We start from the raw sequence: 15,287 nt of genomic DNA, 5'->3' as shown, positions 1-15,287 counted from the left end.
AATCATGCTAAGCAGCCATTATGCAGATTGCCAGTCACGCTCTGCCTCCCTCCCCTAAGTAACTGAAGTCCTCTACCAGAACTAAACTGTAAAAGGTGGCATGCTTTTGTTGTTGTAAATAATTCTGGTTTGCTTGTTGAGAGAGGTCTCTCTGTGTAGACCAGGCTGGCCTTGAACTCACAGAGATCCATTCAGTCTGTCCCCCAGCGTGTTTTGTCCCTTTCCTTGCTGTTGGCACTAGCAGCCTGTCTCTGGGGCTGAATGCCAGATACAGATGGGCTGGATCCACATTCCAGCGTGGCATATTCCAGTGTGCCATGCTAGGCAAACTTCTTGACTTTTGTTCTTCAGGTCTCTTACCTATAAGTTGCAGCTCACAGAAAACTGTTCACAGGGGTTGTTGTGAGGAGTATATACGCCAACAACACAGTAGGCTCTTGGTAAGTCTTAGGTGAGCACATGAGACTACCTCATAGAAGTGAGTCACTTCTCTGCAATGTTGAGATTCAAGCATATTGATGAGACACTGGTTCAAGCCAGTTGTCTCTGCCTCTGCAGCCTGGCTTCAAGTCCTCATCTTCTCTCACCAGGACTTTGCACAAGCTCATGCAGAACTTGCCTAGCCAATGGGTTCTAAAAGCCTGGCATGGGCCCAAGAAAGAGCAGGGAGAACGAGGAGGAGAGGAGCTCTAAGAAAGTGGTGTCTAGGCTTAGGAAAACAAGATGGGAGTAAGCTGAGCCAGGAACAGATGTCTTCCTGAGAAAATAAGGTGACTTGTCAGAATTCACTCAAATACCGTCTCTTCTCTGTTCACAACCTCCCTTAGATCACAAGCCGTTTAGTTTTTGTTTTGCCTGTTTGTTTTGAGACAGGGTTTCTCTGTATAGCCTGTCCTAGACTAGATTTGTAGACCAGGCTGGCCTGGAACTCACAGTGATCTGCCTGCCTCTGCCTCCCTCAGTGCTGAGATTAAAGGTAGGAGCCACCATGCCCTGCTTGTTTGTCTCTTTTGTCTCACTGTTTAGCCCTGCTTGTTCCGGAATTCACTATGTAGACCAGGCTGGCAGGCCTGCCTCTGCCTCTGCCTCTGCCTCTGAGAGTGCTGGGATTAAAGCCGTGTGCCACTATGCCTGGCTGCCCTTTATTCTTTACATGTGTGAGTGTGTGTACGAGGCATGCACATTTAAGTTTGTGTGGATGTGTACAGCCGTGTGCCACAGTGCATGGGGGTGGTCTAAGAATAACTTCCCAGCTTTCATTTTTTTTTTTTTTTTTTTGTGGTTTGCTTGTCTTATTTTTTTCTTCATTAATTACACTTTATTCACCTTGTATCCCCCCTGTGGTTCCCTTCCTCCTCCCGTCCCAATCCCTCCCTTCCTCCACCCTCTGCATGCATGCCCCTCCCCAAGTCCACTGATAGGGGAGGTCTTCTTTTCCTTCCTTCTGATCCTAGTCAATTAGGTCTCATCAGGAGTGGCTGCCTTGTCTTCTTCTGTGGCCTGGTAACGCTGCTTCCCCCCTCAGGGGAGGTGATCAAAGAGCAGGCCAATCAGTTCATGTCAGAGACAGTCCCTGTTCCTATTACAATGGAACCTACTTGGACACTGAACTGCCATGGACTACATCTGTGCAGGGGTCTTAGATGAGACAGGCTCTCATTAGGTAGCTTTGGCTGGTTTGGAACTCTGTGTAGTCTAGTCTGGCCTCAAACTCCTATCTGCTACCCAGCTCAGCACAGGATCTTCCCTCCCCTCTATGTAAGCCAAGGTACTTGGTTCTAATCTTTTGAGAATTCTGAAGCCTCACATCTTCCCCATCTGAGTTTGGTAACTAAGGTCCTCATGCTGACAAATGCTTTACTCCCTGGGTCCAAGTACCTCCCAACCCAAATGCCTCACTTCGAAAGAAATTTTAGTGTCTAGGGGGATGTAGCTCAGAGGTAGTGTTTTGTATGTGAGATTTCCCAGGATCCATTCCCCAGAACCACAAAGAAAAATAAATGGAAACCTTGACACTCCTTGGCCTTTTCCATGGCAAATATCCTCTTCCCAAGGTCCTATCTCTCTAGGAGACTTGCCTTGTTCGGAGACAGTTTCCTGAGTCCAGCCATCCCACGAACAAGTTACATCTTGCTGGCAGGGTCAGAACTGAATTCCCAGGTCCCAACTCCTATCCTCTATCTTCAGATGTTTATCATTCTAAATTCCAGGTCAGTGTCCAGGAGGGGACCTGACTGGAAAAGCTGTACCAACGACCCTGAAAAACCAGGTGACCCTTTAGCCAGTCACCAAGGTTAAGCTCCTTGCTTAACCCCTTGTGTCAAAATTTGATTGGTGAATGCAACAGCCCACCCTGCTCCCCTTTGCTTTATATTTTCATCCTTAAAAATGTTTATACAATTTCCTTTCGGGGACACAGATCAGATCCCGAACTGGCCGCCTCCCTGCGCACACAGAAAACAAAGCTTTCATTATGCTTCTGTCTCTAAAGTGACTTTTCTTGGCTTCCACCGGGGACCCAACAGCCTTTCTCTGACAAAGTCGGCTATCCCCAGTCCACAAAAACAGAGAATTCATACCCCAAGAGCTGCAGGTCGGAAGCTGCACGCGGGACTATAAGGCCTCACATATGCTAAGAAAGTTCCCTACCATTGCTCTATATCCAGGGACCTGAGGCAGATTTTTGTAGGGTCTCTCTACATGGCTCTGGCTCTCCTGGAACTGTGTAGACCAGGCCTTCCTCTACCTCTCGAGGGCTGGTATTTAAGGTGTGCACCACAACTCCCAGGTTTTTAAACTACACATGGGAATACGAAAAAAAAAAAAAAAAAAAAAAAAGAAGAGTGGCCCCCACTCCCAGCAGCCACATGGTGTAATTTGCAGCTCTAACTACCCCATCGCCCTAATGCAGCCGCAGACAGGTCGGGTGGTGTGCATTCAGGCACGGTGAGGGAAACCCGCAGGCACTGCCCTAGCACGGTACTCCGAGGCCACCAAACCACCAAATGAATGGAAACAAGCAGGGAAGCCGCGCTCCGGGCTCTGGGACGCAGGCGCCTCCGTGCCCAGTCAGCGAAGGCTCTGGCTCCCCTTCACCAATGAGCGACGGCCTCTTAGTTGCCTGCGTACGCGGCTGTCTGTGCGTGAAGCTACCAATAAAGTTCTTTACAGCTTTGAAAAAAAAAAAAACTTTTTTTTTTTTTTAAAGCGCCCGCAGCGGTCACGGCGCAGTCCCCGCCCCTTCACTTCCGGTCCCGCCGCCGGGAGCCGGTGCGGCTGTGAGGGCTTCGCGTCTCGCCGCCGCCGCCGGCCGGGCATGGTTTTGGGTGTCGGCCCGCCTCGCCTGACTCGCGGTGCTCAGGTGAGCGGGTCGCGCGGGCTGGGCTGCGGCGCGGCGCCGCTTGCCGGGTGCCAGGTGGGACCGCGCGGTCGGCGGCTGACGGGAAGCGCTGGGCCGGCGGCGAGCCCCCACGGCGCCGAGGGCCGGGCCGAGGAGGACCCCGCGCCGCCGCGCCGCCGCAAGGTCACGGTGTGGAGCTCGGGCCGGCGGGGAGGCCGCTCCCCCGGCGCAGGCTGGGGTGGACGCGGCCGGCCCCGGCGGCGAGGAGGGGCGGCCGACCCGCCTGGCCCGGTTCCGTCCGTGACCCGGTTCCGCGGCGTGTCATCTGGGGTGTGGCCTTCTCCTCGGCGGGCTCAGTTTCCTCCGTCTCGGGTGGGCATTGGGCCCGCCCCTCGGCGCTGCCGGTGGTTTGGAGTAGCCGGTGAAGCTTTGGCGGAGGGGAGCTCGGCCTGTAGGTTAAAATCCGCTCTCCTTTAAAACCTGGGAGGGGACGGTGGCGAAGGGAAAGAGGGCGTCCCAAGGCCTGTTGTCAGATTGAGCAGAAGGTTCCAGAAATGAGCAGGGTAGTGTTGAAGAACAGCGAGGCGGCTGGTGGGCCTGGTGCTGAGGCGTCCTAGCTGGTGGGGCCGAAGGTGGAGATCTCAGCGGAAGCAGAGAGATTCATAGGTGGAGATTAAGAGGGATAGTGATGGGGGAGCTTCAGGAACCCCACTTGGACGGAGCTATATGACATTCGAGACCCGAAACCGAAGGTAGACTCCAGAGGTGGTCAGTCAGTAAGCCTGAAGGGCGAGAGACGACTGGGCACCCGTGCCGGTCCTGGGGTGTGGACATTTTTATGTCCATCTCTTGTTTCCCTGTCCCTAGTGACCTGTAGTTCTCTCTTAATGGCCTATATTGGGATTTGGATTGGAACCGTCGGTGAGGCGTTAGCCTCACTTTGAGCTTTTTGGCCCTGCACAGGTGACTCGGACCTGATTTCACCACAGCTGCATATGAATGATGAGTAAACATAGCTTGATAAGACTCGTAAATAATAATCGGGAATCCTCTTTGGATGGCCTAAAAGGCGGTCCCACCCAGAGGAGGAACTAACTGGGCCAATTACAACTTGTGGAATTTAGAAACTAAGCATGCTGTTCAGAATAGCTGATCTGTTCCCAAAACACTGCCTTAGTCACAGTGCGATTTTCGAGAAACGGGAAGTTTTGGTCAAAAGCGGGTTTTCCAGAGGTAGGACATGTTGGGGAGGGAAGAATAGGTAGTTTTCTATCCTTTGATAGTTTGAATAATTAGTTTTGTTTGATTGTTTTGTGTGTAGATTTAATTTTCTGATGGGAACATTTCGACATGGAGACTTTGGTTTGTCCCTTCCATGGCATCTGAAAGTGATACAGATGATAGAAAAATAGGGGGATAGTCTGAGATGCCCTAGAATATTGGAAAGTGCATGTTGTATTTTCTGTCAAGACAACACCAGTGTTATTTTCTACCCTGCACAACATGTTTTATTGGAAAAGTCTACAACTTACTGACGATTACCAGCTCAAACTGACACCCCGCAGAGTGGAATACCCAGCCTCTGCCTCAGATGAGGCTTTAGTGTAGAGGGGTGGGAAAGCATTAAGCACAGCCCTTGGGCAGCAGTGGTGGGGAAGGCCTGACTCTTGCCAGATCTTCCTTAGGGTGTAGAGCAGCTTGTGCCCTGGCCTCATTTTAAGTGAAGCTCCTTTTTCACTTTATACCTTTTCCTTCTCTGACACCAAAGTTGAAAACCATCCCATACTCCTCACTGACTCCCAGAGATAGATAAGCTTGTTATCCTGGTCCATTGTCAGACACCCCTAATGTTCCAAGGTTTGGGCACGTAGTAATGGACTTAGACTTGGCCAGGGTGGCAGGCATTCCCTCATGATCCTGCTTGAGGAATTCCTGACAAGATGGTTCCAGGTGGGGGCTATTGTTATATGTTCTGCTGTTTTGGTAGCTTGTAGGCTAAAGCCCCCTTGGAGGACAGGGCACTTGGCAGTAGAACTGAAGATCTGTGTGTGGGCTCATCTCATAACATAGATTGTCCCTAAGGAGAAGGCCTTGTAGAGTGGGACTGCAGAAACAGGTGCTAGTGTGCTTTTAAGTGTGTGTCAACTTTGTTGAGGTATGATTGAGCTGTCCCATCACTTCTTGATTGATCAGTGTTTGTGTAAACCGATGCCATGACACGTACTGCTAAAGGAAAACTAGGTTTTTGTGGTGAGTGCTTCTTGTCTTGGACAGTCACCCTCCAGGCCTGTTGCTCTAGAGTGAGAGGGGGAGAGAGAGAGAGAGAGAGAGAGGAGAATCTTTCTTAGATTTCAGTGCTGTGAGCTTATGTGTACTGACATGCAATACAAGAACTGTTTGGTGCATTTAGAAAAGTGCTACTTTTTTGTTTTGTTTTGATATTTTTATTTTGCATTTTTGGTATATGATCTCCCAGTGTAGCCCAGGATAGCTGTCAACTGACAATCCTCCTGCCTCAGCCTCCCAAATATTGATGTTCCAGGCCTGTGTCCCTGTGTTGTGTGACCAGTCCTCAGTATGGCAGAGTTTCGTGCAATATGGAAGATCATATTCACTGGCCTATTCTTGTGATATGTGATTCTGACTCAAATCTGACCATCACTAGGGATACACAGAAGGTGGCATGAGAAACTAGGCAAAGGCCTGCATGAGATGCTTTTTAAAATATCAGTGAAGAGGAATATTCTTGCTTTCAGGGTCTTAGCCTCAAGTTTTGACCTCTCAGGTAAAAGTTTTCATTTGTAAATTTTAGATCCTTTCTGACTGAAAAATTATCAAACTGGTATTGAAAGGAAGTGCTGTAAAATAAGAGAGAAAATTACGCAAATATTGACCCACTTACTCATGCAGGAGTCCTTCTTTGAGTGTGTTAGTATGAGGAGTGTCTGTTGATGGAAGTGTGTAATAGGAAGAGAAGGCAGATTCTGGAGGTAGGAACTGCTGACATCTTAATGTAAACTGTACTGGGTGATAATGCCTTCACTCGGGTCCATCAGAACAATAACCTTGTAGGGAATGCTGGGAATGAGAATGGGGAGTGCTGTACCTTCTGCCGGATGATTCTTTTGCTCTAATGGTGCTCTTCAAATAAACAATTGAAGGATTCTGGGTCGAGTGGCAGCCCTTTGTGCATGCAGTCAGGAGCATTACCTGCCTTTAGATTTTCTGTCCTTCCCAGGGAGTTTGCAGCCAGGGAACCCGAAACTCACACGTTCTAGAAGCTGCCAGTGAAGAGTCAGTTCACTTTGGGGTTTATAATTTGCTCTTGACGTTGACATTGCAAATCAGTAAATGCAACAATCCTTTGAAGGCACTGTACGCTTTCCTCTGAGGGAGAAGGAAAGCAAAGCACAGGTGTCCCCTCCTGGCCTAGAGACTTCTGCTCCCAGGCCACCACTTGGATCCTGTTGCTTCGGGGACAGTTACTTCATTTGAAATCAGTCGGGATAGAGAATGAGTGCTATTTGGAAAGCTTGGGGTGGGTAAGGCTAGACTGTGGTTCGAGTAGCACCCACCCTGTGCCTAGTGAGTATGAAACTTGTGGCTCCCCTAAACTTACAAAGAATCACAGAGCTTATTCAGATTCCTTGTGGAGTTTGTTAATATGTGTAGAAAGTTTTTACAAATTTTAGAGACTTTAAAGTTAAAACACCTGTATATTTCTTCTGTCCAGTATTTGGAGACATGGCCCTTAATCCTACTCTTGCCTGTTTTCTAGAAGAAAGGTGGCAGTAATGCTAACGCTGGCAAGCAAGTTGAAGCGGGATGACGGTCTCAAAGGATCCCGGACGTCAGCCTCCACATCTGACTCTACTCGGAGGGTTTCTGTGAGAGACAAGTTGCTTGTTAAAGGTAATCATCAATCATGGGAGCTGTTTTTGTACCTGAAACAAAATGAAGCTTGCCTGGAGGCTCTTTGGGGATGGATGTTGAATGAAAATACTTCAGAATGATTTTAAAGTATGATTATCAGCTAGGCATTGTGGTACACGCCTTTAAACTCAGCACTCTGGGGTAGAGACAGGCCAATCTCTGTGAGTTCAAAGCCAGCCTAGTCTACACAGTGAGTTCTAGAACAGCCAGAGTTATGTGGAGAGTCCCTGTTTAGATAGATAGATAGATAGATAGATAGATAGATAGATAGATAGATACATACATACATACATACATACATACATACATACATACATACATACATACATAGAAAGTGATTGTTACTTACAGTGGAAGAATTTATACCAGGCAAAGGATGGGATTATAATAGCAAGGAGATGGTGTTAGAACTGTGGTGTCTGACACACCAGGAGTATTCTTTGTTGGCTCTGATATGCTGTGCTGTGGAAAGAGTAAGAGAGTACGAGTTGGCAGGCCTAAGGCATGTGGGTGCTGCTGTTATTTTCCTCTGCCGTCCCCTTTCCTGTGGGATGCACAGCAATAGTTTCCATCCTGGAACATGTACTCTCTTAGGATCCTTTTTTGTTTCATGCAGGACACAGCCTAAGGAGTCCTTTGAGTATCTGGTGTCTTGTCAGAATTATGTCATACAATATACAAGTGCACACACACACACACACACACACACACACATAAATACTATATGAACTGTTAATAATGTATATTGTAATTTTATATTAGAATTCACAGAATTATGATTAAAATTGTCATAAGGTCATAGTCACTGTCCATATTTGTAAAGGAAAACTATGTGTGATAGTATCCGTTGTGTGTGTGGGCGTATATATGTGGTCTGTATATACTTGTGTGCAGGGGGGACAAGGATGCACAGATGTACATATGCAAACATATACATGTGGAAATGCAGAGGTTGAAGGCAGTGGGTTTGTACAAGTTTAATAGGGTCTCTTATGTACTTCCTGTACTTAAATCTTGAATTAGCTTAAATCTTGACAAACTTATGGATAACAGGTTAAAAATAAGACTATTGTTTGCATCTTGTTCTTGCCTATAAGTCTAGAACAACCTAGATTGTAAGCCTCAAAGGGTAGGATATGGCCTGGAGCACCTTACTTGGATGAGCCTGATAGTATTTGATTTCTCAGAACCCTGGAGGTTCCATCTGTGGAGGCAGCCCAGAGTCAAGAGAGCCAAGCTAGGAAGTTTGGGGTGTGACTGCAGTGCTTAGTGCAGGGTTTTATTGCAGCAAAGAAGTCAGGGCGTCAGCCAAGCACAAATTCTTCCTTCTTCACATTGTTAATAGCAGCTTTGGTACATCAAGTACTTGGGGCCAGGCCCCAAGTTAGGCATCGTATGCTATGGCAAAATTTTACCTTGTAAACAATTGGAGTGTCTTTCTCAGGATCTGTAGTCTGGGAGGCTAGGGGTAAGAATGCAGAATTCTGGGGCTAGAGAGATGGCTCAGTGGTTAAGAGCACTGGCTGCTTTTCTAGAGGATCAGGGTTTAGTTCCCAGCAACCATATGGCAGCTTACAACTGTCTATAACTCTAGTTTCAGAGGATCTGACACCCTCACAGAGACATGCATACAGGCAAAATACCAACAAACAGAAAACAAACAAACATCTTTTAAAAAAGGAAGAAAGCAGGATTCCTTAGCACTTGGGAGGCAGAGAACAGCCTGATCTCTGCAAGGCCAGCTCTGGACTAAAGTTCTAGGACAGCCAGGGCTACCCAGAGAAGCCCTGTCTCCAAACAACAACAACAAAAAAAAAAAAAAAGGAAAGAGAAACAGGAAAGAAAAAAACAAGCAGGGTTGAGCTGAGTAATAAGACCACCTGTACTAGGCACTGGGTTCCATCCCCACTATCACAGAAAAAGACTGGTGAGAACTGTACTGCGCTTCTAAGATGAGGCCTTTGTGGCCACATCTTAGGAGGAAAGGGACACTGGTCCTTTGAGAAGGAAGAGATGACAGTTTAATGTGAACAGAGCCCTCATGACTTAATCACTCTAGGACTCTACCTTCTAATACATTGGGGATTAGGTAAACTTTTGATACCTTCAGACCATAGCAGATATTATGTGTCAAACTATAGCAGGCACTTTAGGGTTAATTCTTGGTTTACCTTTAAAGGCTTGCCAGGTGGGTGCCTCATTTTCCACCTGAAGAGCTGAGGCTATAAAGCCAGTGATAGTTGTAGCAGGATGACCAGATCCATATCTTAGGGTTGTGAAGCGGGCTCTCAGAGAACAGATTCAGTGTGTAGTTTAAAGAGCAGAAATTCAAGTTAACAGAAAACAGTTTGACAGTCTCTACCCGTCCTGTGCTCAGGGACTCTCCTGGGGTGATCATGGTGAAAAACTTTTCCAGACAAAAATCCCTTTAGGGATTTTGAAAGAGTCTGAGTTTAGCAAGATTGCTATAATTGGTATTATTGTCCTGGGCCGTAAAGTGGACTCCTATAAAGATGTCTTTCATGGGTATGGACAGATTTTAGGAAATTGTGTGATTTTGTCTAGGACTTAATACTGCAAGCGGCATTGGTAAAGGGGGAGGCAGGGAGTTTGTCATACAGAACAATCAAAAAGAATCTTGAGACAGTACAGTGGAGGGAGTTGAAAGAAGCAGGAGCTGGAGAGTAATTACACTTTAAGGAGAATGCTCAGTTCTTAGAGGGTCACCAGGCCGGCAAAAGGCTCGGGCCTCCCTGTTCTGCTCCGGTCAGGTGGGGCTGTGTTCGGTGGTATACAGTCTGTAAGCCATAAAACCCTGCCTAGAACAAAGGCCGCGTGTCCACAGCCCCAGTGAGGCATCTGGACAGTGTTATCAGAGAAGACTCATCTATACTGGCAACCCAAAGAGCTTAGGGAAAGCTTGTAGACACTAACAGGCCAAAAATAAGTGCTTTGCTAGATGGGGGCGGGATTTGTGGGGTCTGCTACTAACTGGTAAAGTGATTCTAGGAGAATGGAGGCAGAACAAGAAAGGCTGGGTGCTGATTCATGTCCTCCTTGAGCCCAGGCCAGGCATATTGGAGTGTGAGGGAGTATGTGTTCATGGGTGATTCGGCCCTTGCTGTCTACCAGGGGCATTAGCACGTGCTCCTGTGCTAATGTGGCCCCTGAAGGAAAGAGACCACCAAGTCTGTTCTCTGTGCTAATCGCCCATACTAATCTCTGGTGCGTCATAGACTGGCTTGACACATTGCTAAGGTGTCACAGCATTTGACAGCATATGAATCTGAGGGGTAGCCTAATTAGTCCTGCTAACAGTCAAGTAGGTCAGGCATCTGACCAAACAGTCTTACGTGCTCTGTTGGAGGTTCAAACACCATTGCAACTGTTCAGGGAACTTGGACAATTACCATAAGTGCACCAAACAGCCTAACAGGGCAGCAGAGTCTGTGGAAGCCATAGATAGGTGCCCAACTTGTTATTTTCTGTGTTCATGTCAAAAGTAGGTAGTTTGAAGTCCTGGGCTACATTCTCAGTGATCTAGGCTCTTGTTAGAGGAAATTGCTTTGGGGGGGGTTGGTTTGCATTTTAGAGTGGTGCTAGAACTGAGCTGGTTAGCTGTATCAGTGCTTTCTCTAAGGGCTGAGGCCCATGAATGGCATGTGATGCCATAGCAGTAGCAGATATGGGAGACACAGCTGGAGCCCAGTCTGTGAGCTGCTCAGAGTAAGAGGAGCTGAGTTCATGAGGTGTGGTGCCGCTGTGGCACCTGGGTAGGTTTTTTTTTTTGGTTTTTCAAGACGCGATTTCCCTGTGTAGCTTTGGCTGTTCTGGATTCTCTTTGTAGACCAGCCTGGCCTCGAATTCACCCACCTCTGCCTCCCAAGTTCTGGGATTAAAGGCATGCCATCATCAAATCCAATGAATGGGTAGATTTTGTAATCAAGCTGTGGTCAAGCTTCCAGTGGACTCTGTGGTTTGATCTTTACTTAGAAAGGAAAAGAATTTAATTTCTCAGAAGGAAGTTATGTAGCCACTTACCTGGGAGGCAGGTTGCCAGGTGCCTCCCAGAAATGCTAGGCCACCTAGCCAAATTGGCATTGTTATCTTGTGAAAGCAAGCCTTTAGCAGTTTAAAAATACTTTTCAATTTTTGTTATTTTATGGGGAAATTGGTGTTCTTCGGGTGTGAGTTACATTGGGGCCCTCAGGCTTACCAAGCAGCTGACTCACTATTTGGCTTTAGTTTCATTTGTATTGACACTAAGATTGTAATTACTGATGTTAGAGTTAGTATGCCATCATTTGAAGAGTTGAAAAACCACTTGCTGTGTTTGACAACTCTCTTAGAGGAGCACTGTGCAATTTGACCAGGTATTTCATATTCTGCACTGGGCTAGACAAAATGCCAATCATTTTTATTGAAATCCCATGTCCTGAGGGTTCTATTCCTTGCCTATTCTGACATTTGGAACCAAGAAGTCTTGGTAGGATTCCTGGTGTTGTCTGTGTTTGGGGCTCTCCTCAGCCCTTGTCTTCCTTTCTTGGGTGAGTTATGCTGAACATTATGAATACAGGCAAATCCTTAAATGTAAATAATCGACTGGCATGTAAAATTTCAACTTTCAATTAAGTTTGTGTGTGTTTGTGCCTGTATTGCTATTATTTTTCACAGGTGGTGGTCTAAAGCAATCTGAATGACTGACCTCCAGATTCGTATGTTCCAATCTAAACATCTGAGTGGTATTAGGGGGTCATTACTTTTGGGTGGTAATTCACGAAGGTGGCGTTCCCATGAATGGGATTAGTGCCCTAGTAAGAGAACCCAGATATAGCAAGACTTTGCTATCTATAAGGACCCTGAGCCCTCACCAGATTCAGAATCTGCTGGTACCTTGGTCTTGACACCTTCAGAATTATGAAAACTTAGTGTCTGTTTAAAAACCACCCACATGTAAGGTATTTTGTTGTAGCAGGCTGCGCAGATCACGAGTTGGAGGATGACCCTAACTTAGTGCCTAGGCCTACCTAGGGTTTGTATGGGACTGTAGTGAGTGCATGAACACTGGTACGTCGGGGTTTAGAACACCTGTAGCTCCTGGATCGTAGGGTAAGATACAGAACTCAGATGACTGAAACAAGTGTTCAGTGTACAAGGCTGGCTGTGTGCTTAAGGCGTGGCTGGGAATGGAAGTACAAGCCCAGGATATGGGAACCTTTGGGTTTTAGTGTGTGGGAGATGACAGAGCCTTACGGTGGGGCCAGGTAGCTAGCTGCTTTCTATCCAGACAGGCTGTGCCAGCCTGCTTTTTGTGCCATGTCCCATGTTCTCCCTGTCCCCATCCCCACAACATTTTACTTGGGATTATGATTTTATACCTGATAAAACAATTACTATCAAGTGAATTCATATACATTTTCTCTGTGGCCACATTAGCACACATTACTTACCCTGCCTAGTCCTGACTTTGTTGCTCATTGCCCTCGCCCTCATACCTTGTCACCATTGTTTGGTTTCTCTGTATTCAACAGTTTGTTTCTTCTCTGTTGGGCTTATTTCACTTAGCGTGATGTCCTTTGGTCCCTCCACATTGTCACAAATGACAGGTGATCATCTTTGCTAATGCTGAATAGTGTTTCTTACATATCCCACAGTTTCTTCATTCATTATTAAGGATACTTGGGCTGATTCAGTAAATTGGCTATCATGAGAAATAACTGCAGTGAGCGTGGGGGAGTTTGTCCCTTTAAAACAGTGGTTTTCAACCTTCCTAATCCTCAACCATAAAATTATTTCCTTGCTACTTCATAACTATAGTTTTGCTACTGATATGAGCCGGAATGTAAATATCGGATATGTGGCCCACCCCTCCAAAGGAGCTGAGAACCACTACTCTAAAAGGTGATGACCCGTTGATTTTGAGTACATATTTGGAAAGGCTGCTGGGTCATGTGATTGATTTGGTTTTCCCTCTTTTTAGCTTTTTGAGGGCCTCTGCTTTTTCATAACTATGCTGATTTACGTTCCCATGCATATTGTGAGAGAGTTCTCTTTTCCTTGTATCCTCACCAACAGTTGCTACCTCCTACCTCTAGTAGTAGCCAGCCGGAAGGATGTGAGGTAGCCATAGCTTGTTTTGATGTTTGGTGACCCTGCGTATCTTTTCATAAAACTGTTGACCACTTCTGTCTCTTTGAAGAAATATCTGTTCAGGTCCTCTGTCTGATTATTTTCTTTCCTTCCTTCCTTCCTTCCTTCCTTCCTTCCTTTCTTTCTTTCTTTCTTTCTTCTATTGAATTGTGTATATTCCAAATTTTTTATGTTAAACCCTTATCAGCTACATGATTTGCAGACATTTCTCCCAGCCTATATAGGACTACCTTTTCTTTGTGCTATATATAGTGTTTTTTAGCTTAATGTACTCTTCATTGTTTAATTTTTGCTTTAAAAAACAGTCAGGGACTGGAGAGATGGCCCAGTGGTTAAGAGCACATACTGCTCCTCCTGAGAACCTGAGTTTGATTCCCAGCACCCACATCAAGCAGCTTACAACTGCTTGTAACTCCAGCTCCAGGAGGCTCTCACACCTCTGACCTTTGTAGGTACTTGCACATACTACCCCTCCCAATACACATAATTAAAATAATAATTTTTATTAAAAAATCATTGCTAAAGCCATGTGGGGCAGGTTAGCCTCCCCTCCTGTGAATATAATAGCCTGTGTTTAAGCCTTTTATTCATTTTGATAGTTTGTGTGAGGACACCTCGTTCTCCACAGAAGAGGTTCCATGTCCCAGCTTGTCTTTCTGATGCTCTTGGTGTAAGTTGACTGTAGTGCTTATTAGGTTCACTCTAGCCTCCCTGTTTTGTTCTTTTGGCCTGTTTTTATGCCATTTCATTATATCTCTGTAATATAAGTTGAAGCCAGAAAGAGCAATGTTAACTTTGTTCATTCTTAGGATTCTGTGAATCTTCATATGGTTCTAGAGGCTCTGTGAAGAATGCCACTGAAATTGTGATGGGGGTTACACTGGGTGAACGTCTTTGGGTGGTGGGTTGCATTTGGTCTTTAGTTTCTGTCCTCAGTTACCTTACAGTTTGATTTTGGTGGTTTTTGGTTTTTGGTTTTTCAAGACAGCATTTCTGTGTGTGTAGCTTTGGCTGTCCTAGAGCTCTGTAGACCAGGCTGGCCTAGAATTCACAGATATTCTCAAGCCTCTGCCTCTGCCTGCCTAATGCTGGGATTAAAGGCATACACCACCCCCCCCCTTACAGTTTGAAAGATAGATATTTCATCTCTGTAATTAAATTTAGTCCTGAGTAATATTTTTGGAGAATAGGATGGCTTTTTCAGTTTCTGTCTTTCTGTATAGTGTTGGAGACTGAACCTAAGGCCTCCCATATACACCGTTCTACCCCTGAGCTACCTCAAGTCCTCGGTGGTTTGTTTTGTTTTGTTTGTTTTTTCCTCTCCTTCCCAACTCATTTTCCTTTCTTCCCATCCTGTTTTTATATACTTTTTATTTTTTAAAGTTACAGGTGTGTATCACCATACCTGGCATTGCTTTCTTTTATTAATGTAACATTGGTTTTTGTGTTTTTGATTTATTAGTTTAAATGTATGTTTCCTTGCTTTGGAATCATTAGGGCCTTCTTGGTGTAATATGTCTTCTGTGAACAGCTAACTGTTCTTCTAATAATTCTAGTACTCTGTGGGATAGAAGTGGTGAGAGTAGGCATACTATTTGTCTTATACCTGATTGTAGAGAGGTAGCATGATGTGGGGAAGGAGAGCTGTAGTTTTACCTCAGAAGGATGCTGGGCTTATTTAAACACCCAGTGATTTTCTGAGGATGTGAACTGGATGGTCTGAAACCTCATGGAAGAGGACTGAGGCTGAGAAGTATAAGTTACAGGAGGTAATATGAAGGCACATTTGGGAAAAGACATAAACACATGGTGGATGAGTGTGTGTGTGTGTGTGTGTGTGTGTGTGTGTGTGTGTGTGTGTGTG

General features: G+C 45.9%; 1 protein-coding gene across 5 annotated transcripts in view; it reads left to right on the top strand.

Moving 5' to 3' along the window:
• Positions 1-3,246: 3,246 nt before the first annotated feature.
• Ube2f (ubiquitin conjugating enzyme E2 F (putative)) overlaps positions 3,247-15,287 on the top strand; it is a 38,487-nt gene continuing 26,446 nt past the window's right edge. For 3 of the 5 annotated variants that reach the window (XR_008721200.1, XM_055616789.1, XM_055616786.1), the window contains exons 1-2: positions 3,247-3,361; positions 7,119-7,252. Coding sequence is in view for 4 of the 5 variants with exons in the window: in XM_055616789.1 (XP_055472764.1) it covers positions 7,135-7,252 (118 nt within the window). In the remaining variant the exon portion in view is untranslated. Of the gene's footprint in view, positions 3,362-3,711; positions 3,792-7,118; positions 7,253-15,287 lie in introns of those variants that run through there. The other 2 variants (XM_055616787.1, XM_055616788.1) reach the window with 2 other exon arrangements.

The sequence above is a fragment of the Psammomys obesus genome, unplaced genomic scaffold (assembly GCF_907164565.1).
Source record: "Psammomys obesus unplaced genomic scaffold, mPsaObe1.curated_primary_1811, whole genome shotgun sequence".
Classification (NCBI taxonomy): domain Eukaryota; kingdom Metazoa; phylum Chordata; class Mammalia; order Rodentia; family Muridae; genus Psammomys; species Psammomys obesus.
The sequence above is the reverse complement of the archived record's forward strand: the minus strand, read 5'-3'. Positions and strand labels throughout refer to the sequence as shown.